Source organism: Bombus vancouverensis, chromosome 4 (assembly GCF_051014615.1).
Source record: "Bombus vancouverensis nearcticus chromosome 4, iyBomVanc1_principal, whole genome shotgun sequence".
NCBI classification, from domain to species: Eukaryota; Metazoa; Arthropoda; class Insecta; order Hymenoptera; family Apidae; genus Bombus; species Bombus vancouverensis.
In genome coordinates this window covers 16,598,236-16,610,782 of record NC_134914.1, presented here as the reverse complement: position 1 = coordinate 16,610,782, position 12,547 = coordinate 16,598,236, and the positions used below count along the sequence as shown (strand labels likewise).

Below are 12,547 nucleotides of genomic sequence, written 5' to 3'. Positions count from 1 at the left end.
CTGAAATTCAACTGCAAAGCTTAAAATATGTTTCGTTGAATATTAAAAGCTTCGCAAGGATTCTCAGATCTCTTGTTAGTGAAACACCAAATATTAACCACCTTAATCTTCACGTCAGCACTCACCCTCCACTTAATCAAACATACCAAATCACTTCTGTAAATCTTCACGGTACATCACCAAATATTTTTACTATACACATACACACACACACACATACCAGCATATCTGCAAAAGCTTCAATACCACGGTAATCTATTTTTCCAGTACTTTAAACGACTGTTTATCACGTAAATGGAGTCTCTATCGCCATATATATATATATATTATATTAATCGTATCGTGGTGCTGAATGCACGTATTATAAGCGCCATGACTTACCGTCTTTATTAGTGTGCGTTAATGTAACAGCAACCACTGTGATATGTGTAGTGTGCACGAGATTGTCTCCGATCTCCAATCTCACAGGAAGGTCCTCTCCAGCCCCTTCCTCATCCTCCACTATCCTCTTCTCACCCTCTGCGTCTTTCTCCCTCTCTCCCTCTCTCCCTCTCTCTCTCCCTCTCTTTCCCCCGCCCTTGTCTTCCTCTACGCCTGAATGCATGTCCTGTTGCATAATTTAGTGACCACTTCCGGCTTATAATAGTTTACTGTCGAAGTCTGCATAGAGGTAAGTCAGGTGAGGGTCGCACGTGCAAATGAATAGGGTGGCAAAGTTCTTTGTTATTCGAATGTAGCACTGTGCCCGTTGTATTGCATAATTTAGAGACGATTAGATATACTGACTGGCCCTTTTCCTGTCTCTTCGTCGTTACTACTTCGCCTCTGTTTCTCTTTCTCCCTTTCTTTCTCTCTATTACGCTCTGTTACAATAGCCCTCTATTCTATCGGGTTCGCGGAGACACTTTTGGAGGTGAAAGGTAGGTGAAGGGTTGCATGCTCGATGAGTAGAAAACTCTCTTATTGAGTTGGCTGTCGTTCAAATCGTGACTTGAAACGAAGAATCCTTTTGGCGGCAGCGAATTTTTCGGCACGCCCCGTATGCTACTCCACGCCCGGTGAATATTTAAACGGCGTACTATAGCCGCGTCCGGCTCGATATTTCGATATAAACACGCGATCAAATTAACGTGCCACGGTGTTGATCTTTCTTTCCTTTTTGTTTTTCTTTTTTAAGGTACATTCAATTAACGAGTCTGCGCGATTATACGAAGAAATTATATTTTTTCTGGTTTCGTTTTATTCCGCTAGAAGAATTTATCGAAGGGAAACCCCGTAGGAAAATTATTTTGTTATGTTTATGACACGCTTTCTACAATACTGTCGTTACACCATAATTTATTAGCTAATAATATTAATTAATTCGATATACTAATATTGCCTTCTCGTTTAAAATATAAAGTATACTAAAGACGTTATTCCTTGCAAACGATACTTTTTATTAAACGCTCGTAGAAACATTCATGGAAGATGAGTGGAACAATTATGTCTTCCTTTAAATTCTCAATACAATCGTCAGAATTTCATTTTATTTCCACTGCACTTTCTATCGAGGTGAATTCGATATTCGACGTACATCTCCGGTAGAAACAGCGGCAAATTAAAAAAGATTGACTGGCATTTCACTGGTACGACGCTTTTGATGAATTGCCAGCGTCCACGCATATCCTATGCATATGCAATTCATCAAGTACGAAGGGGAAAAAGTCGAATTTTATTATCGACATCATCACGATACCGCAACTTTTAGAATTTCTACTTAGAAAAAATTTTGCGTTTAATCTACGATCCTTGTGTTTTTTCTACTCTTCTGTTACGAGAACCTACATTTACACCTTATTTAATTAAGCAGGAAAAGTATGGGTTTTATCGTTATACCGTGATTGTTAGATTTCTGAAAGATATCGGTTAGATATTAAAATCTCATATAAAATAATAGGAAAAATGACCAATAATTGATAAATTATTACTAATTAATTACTTAATTAATTAATTTTCAAGAATCTATGTTTCTTTTCGATACTTTTATACAAAGTTATCTTCGCGAAATTATCGTCGATCATAGATCCATAATTCATGGAACGTACCGTTAATTAAGGGCAGGGAAAATTACGAATCAAAAGCGATCTCACGTAACAGAATGATTCGTCGGTGGCCGGTGTCTTTCGTGACGTCGAATACGATAGGAGTGAAAAAAATATTTGAGAAATGCTTGAAACGGAGTGGAACGATCGGTGGAAAATTTAATTAAAAAGTTAGAAAGAGCAGACACGTGTGCAGACGGCGCGTAATGTCCGATAGATGACTTTGTGCGAAGCAGAGAAAGAAAGAGAGAGAAAGAGAGAGAGAGGGGGCAACCAAAAGGATTCTTCGTCCATTTAATTGTTATCTTAGAAAGTTAACCTTTTCAAGGTGTTGTGTCCAGGCTATCCCTGTTACCAGCGTAATTCGGGTATCTTAGGAAAAGTCTCGTACAAATCTGATTAAAAGTAGGAGTTAACGTCCTTCTGTGTTATTTCGGAACAGGCAACAATAAAACGCGCAATTCTTCTTATTGTTAGTCTCGCGACAGTGAACGTGTTCGATAATACTTTGAGATTCTCTTGGTTCTCCATTTTATTCGCACATCTCGTCCTCATTTTACGCTTTCCAGAATTTTGTGCTCGAATAAATTGAAACTTTTGCGTAACAGCTCGTAAATCGCGTGAAAGCTAGGCAGGAAAACGACACAGATTAATTCAGCATAATTTGCAATGTAAATTAAAACTGTTATCGATAACGAATAACGCTTAGATTGAATTAGATCGAATAGAATTTTTAAGATATTTTGTTGCAATTAACAATGACAACGCAAACAGAGATTAGTCTACTGAAATAGCGAAGAAAGTGAACTGAAAATTCTGAGAATCGGAAGACTGATTCGTGACAATTTGCGATTGTCAATAACGAACAATTTTCTATATATTACTTTCTTACAATTAATAATAATGACGCAAATAGAGATTATCGTACTAAGATAATGAACAAGATGCGTCGCGACGATCCTTATCTACACGATACCCCGCCCTTATTTCGGTTAATTTTGGTAAATTGATGCTTTGAAATGATTAATTACTATAGAATCCTATACAAGTGAAATTGATAACCCCAGTAATAGATTGCCTGTCTGTAACCTGAATAATGTAACACCATAATCCTAACAATGCATTTCATCCACCTTATTCAAGCGCACATAATAAATCTTCATTCCTAAACAAATTAACCTAATTCATCACCAATAAACTCAATGATATCTAACCTGTCAATGATCAAAAAATATATCATTCTAACCTTTCGATTTCATTGTTACAACAAGCTGGGTTTCTCAGACGTATTCGCAAAAACTAGATCATAAAAATTGAAATAAAATTGGCAATAAAAATACTAGCAACAAATTGAAATAGATGCTAGGAACGTGTTTCATTGACCAAAACCATCCACATCTAAGTGTTTCAGAAATTCTCAATCTCTGTAGTATAGGATCATTTCTTTTTTTTCGTATGTCCTGTACAGTTACTATTCGATTGACAACAAAGTGATTGCGGATTTTGTCATTAGGTGATAATGACTTAGTTGCTAATCCAATAATTACCAAGCTATTTAGATCTTCGTCAACCCTAATAAAAACTGCCTGTATTGAAATACCATTGAAGAACATTTTCACTGATGTTAGAGAGAGAGAGAGAAAGAGAAAGAGAGAGAGATAGTCAAAGCAAAAGATTCAAAGAACACGCGAACAAAGAAAAACCTTCGACCAATTTGCCTCTAGACCCTTTAGCCTGTAATAAATCAGACTCCTAGAGGATTCTCGTCTCTACGACGGTAACAGAAACGATCAGGACACAACACTATAAAGCTCGAGCCAGTTAGACGATAAACACAAGCTTTTGAAACCGTGAGAAAAAAAAACGTGATCGTTGCGAACACAGTCCAGACGGTGGGCCACCGAGTCCAACGGTGTCCTCTCATTCAACTCAAACAACGGTGCACCCAACGGCCGCACCAAGATGGCCACTGAAACCCGGGGTATTGGTGCACATCAATCGAAGCCACAGCCTACGGTCAGGTCTGAGCGTTCGCGCGAACGAATCCCTACGAAACGAGCTGATGAACAGACGTAACGACGAGCCAACTATCGCCGATCGTTTCATCGTCGAGACGACGATCGCGAAAGTCGCCGGTGGCAAAGTATTCCGAAGGCGCAAGGAACACCCGCAGAGGAGCATGACCGTGTCCGGTCTGCATGACGAGGGTATGCTTGCCAGAGCTAATAAAATTAAGGCGATGTTTGGAGTGCAGCTTAAAGAGCAGGCCACTTTACCAGGCATTTCCAGAGAGAAAACAGGTGAGTCCGCGCAAGAAACGCGTTACCTACTGTGTAGAGACTGTCGCTTTAGTGTTGGCACGCTTGGAATTTCGATGAACGGGTCCCGAATGTACAATAACTCACAAAACTATTCGAACACTTGTAGAAACCTTTCATAAATATATTATGTGCGTTGTACGAAACATTCTGAAATCCTATTAACATCGTAATGAATTTATGCGTTATTCGTATATTATACGTACTTATTATACAGGGTGGTTGGTAACTGGTGGTACAAGCGGAAAGGGGGTGATTCTACGCGAAAAAAGAAGTCGAAAATATAGAATAAAAATTTTTCGTTCGAGGCTTTGTTTTGGAGAAAATCGACTTTGAATTTTCGCTCGGTACGCGTGCACTTTATCACGTCTCGTTATAACGGATCTCACTGTAGATTTTTAAAAAAATTAAAAAAAGAAATATTTTTATTCTATATTTTCGACTTGTTTTTTCGCGTAGAATCACCCCCTTTCCGCTTGTACCACCAGTTACCAACCACCCTGTATAATCCAAGATGGTTATTCGTGGTTGCTTATATTGGTATTTCTGCTAAATATGTCAAAATTTGATCGATATAATTATAACAGTCGTGTCTCATCGTAGTAAGTGAAATGGAAACATGTTTTATCATATAACATGTACAATATGTAGGCACAATGTGTGATACGTTTTAATACGTTTTATATAATACATAGAATATATATATTAAAGGTTTCTATGGAAAGTATTCAAATACTTTATTGAGTCACTGGATCCTTTTGCGCGGGTCGGTAATCAGTTGGCCACTGGTTCGTTGAGAATTTTATCGTGACGACGCAGCTGTGTTTTAACCGTTTCGTGGCCAGAGGAAAAGCTTAATTCGATTATAAAGGATAGGAGCTCCGTGACGGATAGCATATCTGGGAAGTAAAGGACGGCGGAAAAATTAGGAAGTAAAAATGTAAATTTAATGCAAGAAGCTTAAAGGTCTGTGGATCGAGAAATAAAGCTCTCTTTGTGCCGGTGTGTTAACTTTGTGCCGCTAATTACTCTTAAAAGCGCTGTCGTACTTCGTTAATGCTCCCAGATATTACTTTATCCGTTTCATTTTTTTAAATCGTGTCGAAGATCGGACCGTGATCTTGTTAGATTTGTTCATGCTAAACTTCCATCGAGGTTTCAAATGCTTAAAAAAGGAAAAAAACTGCTTAAAAAGTGACGTTAAAATTTCACCGAGTACACGTATACTTGATAAATAATCCGACATTTGATTACACCATTCTGTTATCACTGTGCGTTACATTGTGTCGAGAATATCATTGACAGTATAGATACAAAGAACGTACGACGAAAGCAATTCATATACACGTGTACTTGATTAAATAACAAATCAGCTTATGTACAGAAATAAAAAATAAATTCAATCGTGAAAAATTTCAATGATCGTATCTCGAAAGTAACGACTCAATGGCAGCGCTAAAGTTTTATCATCGTGAAAATCCGAATTTCAATCGCTTCAAACCCGTAATCAAATCTCTTTTGCGAAAGTATCTTTACGTTTCCGGCGATAGGATGTTTCAATCGCGAGAAGTTTAAAGGTATCCGGATTTGCAATGAAATTGCAACAAATTCCGATTTATTAAGCAAATTACCCAGCCATGCTTAATTAAAACTACGGGCTGCAATTTCGCGGTGCTCGCCCAAGTGTATCGAATATTTGATAAACGAATCGACTATGTTAAATAGACTCGATGTTCGTTCGAACGAAAAGTTGTATAACGTTTGCGTGCCGATTTGCCAACATTAAAAACTGCGCAGTCGATACATCTCCTATAGGCTACCTACCATTGAATACATCATATTTCTTGTTAAGCGTTACGGTTTCATTAACGTTAAATGCTCAACGATGGAAAAATTCTAGCTGCTCGATGTCCTACAAAACGCAAATAAATTACTTACAACTGAATATTTCAATAATACCAATACCATAAATTTATCGTCACGATATTTTCCTTTACAGAGCTCGTCGAATATTTCCATCGTTGGGAAAGACGTATCCATAGATATCTTTCTTTATAGAAGAGGTATATTTTTTTCTTAGCTATTATCCATTGCAATTAGATAATTTCGATAGGAAATAAAAAAATTGGAAAGTCTTTTTATAAATGCGTCTGTCAAAGTATGGATTTCTTGAAAAAATGTTATAAAAGTAAAATGAAAGAAAAATGACACATTTGTACCAAAAGTATATTTAAAATAATGTATTAATAATACTTAAAATGTCCACTAATATTTTTCATGTAGATTGCCACGATGTAAATTATGCTTCAATTACATTGCTTAATTATAATTTGCATTCTATGTTTTACGTAATAAATGTCATCGATGGTTTTCATCGCGGAAAATATAGAATATAAATTAAAATTACAATGACCCAAAATTATACTGAATCACCCATTAAATATTAAATCTGTATAAAAATCTAGAGAAATGTAGGCGTGTTTTAAAAAGAAATTTCCAATTAATAGAATATCTGATAGAGACATGGAAGCTTAAAAAGCAGTATTAATTTTTCTCGATTATCAAATATAATTTAATCGTCATAATATTCCACGGATGGAATCCGTTCTTGAAGGTACGTTTACCAATCATATCATTTTTCTGTAACTCAAGCTCGCGTGTTACTAAAAACGAGGCACGTAAAACGTAATTCTAGATTAAAACGTCGCAGTAAAAGAAGGTAATAACGCTTGCTACCTGTAATTAGTATGTTTAATGTCGTTTGTATCAGCATGTGTATCAAATGCGAATGCTACAGGAATGGAACGTGTACTGGAAAAATTAAAAATTTCCAGTCTGCGTGTCTTCAATTAAATACCGATGCGAAAGAATTACATTTTAATTAAAAGACTGCTGTTTTATTTTTGTCATTTTTAATTCACGGCACAAGTGGAATTACGTTTTTCGTTCTTCGTTTTCATAGTAACCTTCTTTTAGTTAGTCGTTACGTGTTGGTGTCGCGATGTTATTCTCTCGCGAAACATTATTTCGCATGTTTTCTCTTCATTTAGCTAAACATTCATTCTAATTTTCTAATTACTCGACAAAGAAAAACAAACGCGATGTGCAAGGTTGCTTGCAAAATTATGTTGTCACGATGATGTGAATCTATATAGAATTACGTTTGCAATCCTCGAAAAAGAAAATATGCAATTTAGAAAGAGAAAGTTTAGCGGCAAAATACTACGAACGAATCTTAATTCTTTAAATGTCTACGAATTTTTGCTTCCAAATGGATTGCTATACGTTCTCGCAAACAATTAAAAATTCATCCGTGTTTAAAGTTCTTGTTTCTTTAATTCATTTATTAAAGCCATTATATCTTTCGTTTCTCAATCGCATTTGTATCATTATTCCATCGAGCCTTTAAAAATATGCAATTTATAAAAATTTTGAAGACCGAAATTTTATCCAATTAATCGACATTACTTAATTGATATATTTGTGATTACAGAATAATATAATTACTTTTCATAAATGTTGTGCACGCCAGCGAGCTGCATGAAACAAAAATTGCTTCACTCGTTCGGTATCGTTGCTTGTTTTTTCTTTTTTTTTTCCTTTCTTGTATGTGTTTTGTGTGTCCCCTTAGCTGTGACTTACAAAAGAATAGCGCCGCGGCAGCGGATATTGCATGCAGAATCATCGTGCGAATTGAACCGAGGCAACATCTCCCGTAAGCGAAAGAAACCAGGCGCAGGTACGTACCAAGAATTCGTAGAAATGTGCATGATTCGAGATCTAACAACAGTCTGTAACCGGTTTTCTTCCCTTTGCCATCGACCTCGGCCTATTCTCTCGCGACCAAGCATATTTTTCCAAGGTGCAGTGTTTCTACGTACAGGAGACTTAAAAACGTGTGAAAATGATTGAAAAATCGCTTATTAAATGTGGAAAGATTAATAAAACAGAAAACGAAATTTTAGTATCAGCTTCTTCGTAACGATTAAAAAAATAGCATAACAGAAAAGAAAAATGTGGAAAGAACAGGTGAGCCATAAAATACATATTTCTTTTCCGTTTGGAATATATTGTTGCGTGCATCGACTCAATAATTTTCGAGCATGGTTGCGGATATTGATTAGAGTTATAAATTCAACATTGACGGCAGCAATCTTGCGAAGCAAGCGCACAATTTATAAACAACCACAATGTAAAACATGAAAAGAAGAAACGTGTGAAGACTCGCCTTCTCTTTCATATTTATAGAATGCTTTCAACTGATCTGTAATTAAAGTGGCATTGAGTTCAACGCGCTTCGAACAACTTTCAAAGTCCATTAAATCAACATATAAACATTTGTACATACAGACGTGAATACATATTTTAGAACAACCTTGTTTATTATATATTATAATTATTAACCATATATATATATTTTATATAATTAAATTCAGCTGCAGAAAGGTACTGTCATATGTTATTACTTCAATTAGCAAATACAGTGTTTATACAAATTTCGAAGCAGTGAAACCATATAAACTTTACAATTATTAAACGTATATCGTATAGAATACGTAAATTTAACCAAAACAATACATTATCATTATTACAACTATTGGTTGCGATATTTGTAAAAATTTTCAGATTTTGTAGTATAAAATAAAATAATCGTGGAATATATTTAAAAATAATTAGTCTTCGTTGTTTGCGTTTCACCTTTGCAAGTTTTGCGATTTAACGTTCTATCGAAAATGATTTTTCATCCGGCGAATATTTCCCGCCTACGGTTGAAAAAAATTTATAGTCCGTTCCAGATCCCAGAATCATCCTCTATGTATGTATATACGCACTATACTGTTTAATTAAACGATTCATTTTGATAATGGAATCGTTGTAACGTAGCAAACCGATACAGCGAGCTCTGGGTGGAAATTATTGTTTCAATACGCTCTTTCGGCGTAATGAAACCAGCTTCTCGGGTTTCTCCACGATCTCGAATCTGATTCGCGTATTTTCAAAATATGTGGGTGACGAGGTGACTCGCTTTGGTGCACGTAAATGAGCAACGTGACATTTTTACCGGCGATTCGAGCTGCGATGGAAATTGAGAAAGAAAATATTTGCAGGGGAATCGACGCGATTCAATCTCATTGTTGATTCGTTATAAATCCTGTACGTATAAACATTCGCGTGCAAATAACGCGCAACGTATATACACATAGACACCGTATTTATGTACGATACATAACTACGAGATGATTGTTATTTGCGTAATTAAAGCTCTGTGCCGGGCGGCGTGAAAGTACTTTGCGTAAAGCGTCCTAATTTGTTATATCGGGAAATTGTTATGTAATTTATCGTTATCGGCAACGAGATGGTCGTTGAAACATTACGATCGTCGTGATAGATACGTCAGTCGTTGTTGAAATTGTAAATTGCATATTATAGTTACAGTAATATTTTTCTCCAATCGATAGTTCTTTTATGTTAATAGAACAATTCCAATCAGTCTGTTCAAAACGTTACAGATCAATCGTCTATGACTAGAGTTTTGTTTGTCTATTTAAAAACAGTAGACTTAATTTGAAATCTACAAACTCACAATTATTATAAATAAAATATGTTAGTATGATAATAAGCGAATAAGATAACATTGAAACTAGAGTATGACATATTGTTAATGTGTCTATAAATACTAAATAAATTATAACATATTTACTATTAATACGTAGTAAGAAACGAGTAAAATGAAATTTAAAGAATATAAAACTCGAGATATATCACTTCCAAGTACCAGTTCATTACAGTGACGATTATAACACACGAGAAATTTGCTCGGAAAACTTGTTAATCGACATATTTGAAACAAGACAGTAACCACCAAATATATTAATTACAGACGAATTCTGGGTTAAATTTAATTACTACAAAAGTGGCAATAGAGCAGAAAGAACGTAATAACCTGCGACCAAAATTCAGACTACCATAGTTAGGTCTCTGTTAAGGTGAAGTTCCACCATCCAATGACAAGAGGGGAAACACTAACCAAGAGGCTCCATATATTCCCCGTTATAATTTCCTTAGCTCTAGATATAGCCACTCACACTTGTTCTAGCATTTGCAATTACACCTGAATATTTATCAAATCAATTCTCTGTTTCTCGTTGCCTTTGTCTGTCTATTGGCTCTCTGCCTCTTACCTTCGTGCACCGGAGATTTCTATTTCACTCTGAAAGTACAAGTCCACTATAGAATCCTTCTTCGAGAAGGGACCACACACGAGTTTCTCTCTCTCTTTCTCTCTCTACTGTTTCTCTCGTAGATTTCTCACGAACAGTCGACACGTCACGTGTCTCCGTTTAATTACGCAAGATCATGTTTCGTTTGCGCTTACAGATCCCAATCAAGCTGCGAATAACAATCACGTGAACAGCGTGTCGGAGGGCCTTCCAGAGTCCGGGGCGAAGACGTTTTATGAGAATCTACCCTTCCATGGAATCCAAGCGCCGCCTAACAAGGTCAGTATGGAGAATCGATCCGTGCACGAGCATCCTTCCGTTTCAGCATGATCATCGTCCTTTCTTTTTCTTTTCATCTTTCGTTGTCTTAATACACGTTGCACTCGGCCACGTGTTGGTAACGGTGAGATGCAAATTTAGATATGAGATTCAAAAATTCAAAATGGATAAACGATGCGAAATTCTTGTGATCTTTCGTTTGGTGGTGAAGCACAGTGCAAAGTACAGGCGATGATACCACATACCACCCTCTTGCATGATCGAATTAACCCTCGACTAATATCGTTGGAACGTAGGTAATTGTAACAATTTCGATCAAGTTGGGTTACTTGCTTTCGAGTTACCTAATTTTGATTTTATTAAAGCTAATCGCGATATTGTTTAAGCGAAAGGATTGAAAGTGTTTCGATTCACAAAATGTCATTGATGACGTAAGGAAGTTTGAGGAAGATAAGGGTAGATTAATAAATACGACGATATACAACGACGGATTTGTGCTTGTCGAATAAAGACGCAACATACAGGAGAATGCGATCTCGCTATTAGAAATATGTAGAACTTTGGCAAATCGCAGCTCTCGTTGCTGCAAGATCACAAGAACGTCGCGTCAATTGTCCGTAGGTATTTCGTTACACTTGGATCATGCGTGTAAGTATAGGTTTCGTGAATAGACAACTATACGTTTATTATCGAGGCCCGTGGTACGCGCTATAACTCGCCTGAAATTTCCCTGGAAGTAATTACTCTTAATCGCTGCGCCGTTGTTACAAATCGTAATCTATCATTTCAAGTTTCGATTCTAACTTTCTACTGCGAATTGAGATATGAAAGTTGATCAATCTATGTATGTTGATTAATTTTCCTCCACTGAAACAAACCGTGAGAAGCCGAAACGAGCAACTGATCAAGATCGAAAGCTCACGTTACCAACCTCTCACCGTTAAACAATAGTCGACGAACGTTAGACCGTCGTTATTTAATTGGAAGCAAAGCGTTCTGGCAGCAGTTGAACATTAACCTGATCGTACACTCGTGGCCACTTGAAATAGAACAGAGAGGAAGAAAAGACAGCGAGTTAACCTCTCGCGTTTCTCTCAATTAGCAGCGTGAAGTTAGAAATACGATAATGAAAGAACGAGGAAGTACTTTGTCCAACACCATGATAGAGCAGTAAAATGTGACAAGACGATTGGAAGGGTTCTAGTAATAGGATAAATGTTTTTACTAGCACGGTCGAGGCAAGAGAAGAAGACCAAGTCGATAATAAAAACGAGCATAATTTCATGAAAAAAAAAAGAAAAAAGGAAGCTCGAAAATATCAAGAACAGCCGGATGTTCGAGCCCCTCGGCCGCGAAACGCGTCACCGGAAAGTCAGCGTGAAATAATTGCATTATAACGAATATAGAGTGGTGGATTACCGATAGTTTGAACCTCGGCTCTTTCCGAATAGGAACGCGAAGAACGTCAGAAACACTGGGCGTACAAGAGAACCTGGTGTACTGCACTTTGTGCCCGCAAGAGAGCCTTTAAGCATTGGAGAGTCAAGGTTGGAAAACGTTCTACCTCCTCATCGCTGGCGTTCAACTTCTACTTAGTTCGACGATGGTCCTTTTCACGGAGACGATTAGAAGCGATCGAATCTGC

The 12,547-nt window shown here is 36.8% G+C and overlaps 1 protein-coding gene across 2 annotated transcripts in view; it reads left to right on the top strand.

The window, feature by feature from the left end:
- The window catches only part of nrm (neuromusculin), a 428,251-nt gene that overhangs the window by 386,582 nt on the left and 29,122 nt on the right, over positions 1-12,547 (top strand). The window contains exons 17-19 of one of the 2 annotated variants that reach the window (XM_076618030.1): positions 3,969-4,384; positions 8,034-8,141; positions 10,781-10,902. In XM_076618030.1, the coding sequence (XP_076474145.1) occupies positions 3,969-4,384; positions 8,034-8,141; positions 10,781-10,902 (646 nt within the window). The remainder of the gene's footprint in view (positions 1-3,968; positions 4,385-8,033; positions 8,142-10,780; positions 10,903-12,547) is intronic. The other variant, XM_076618029.1, reaches the window with a different exon arrangement.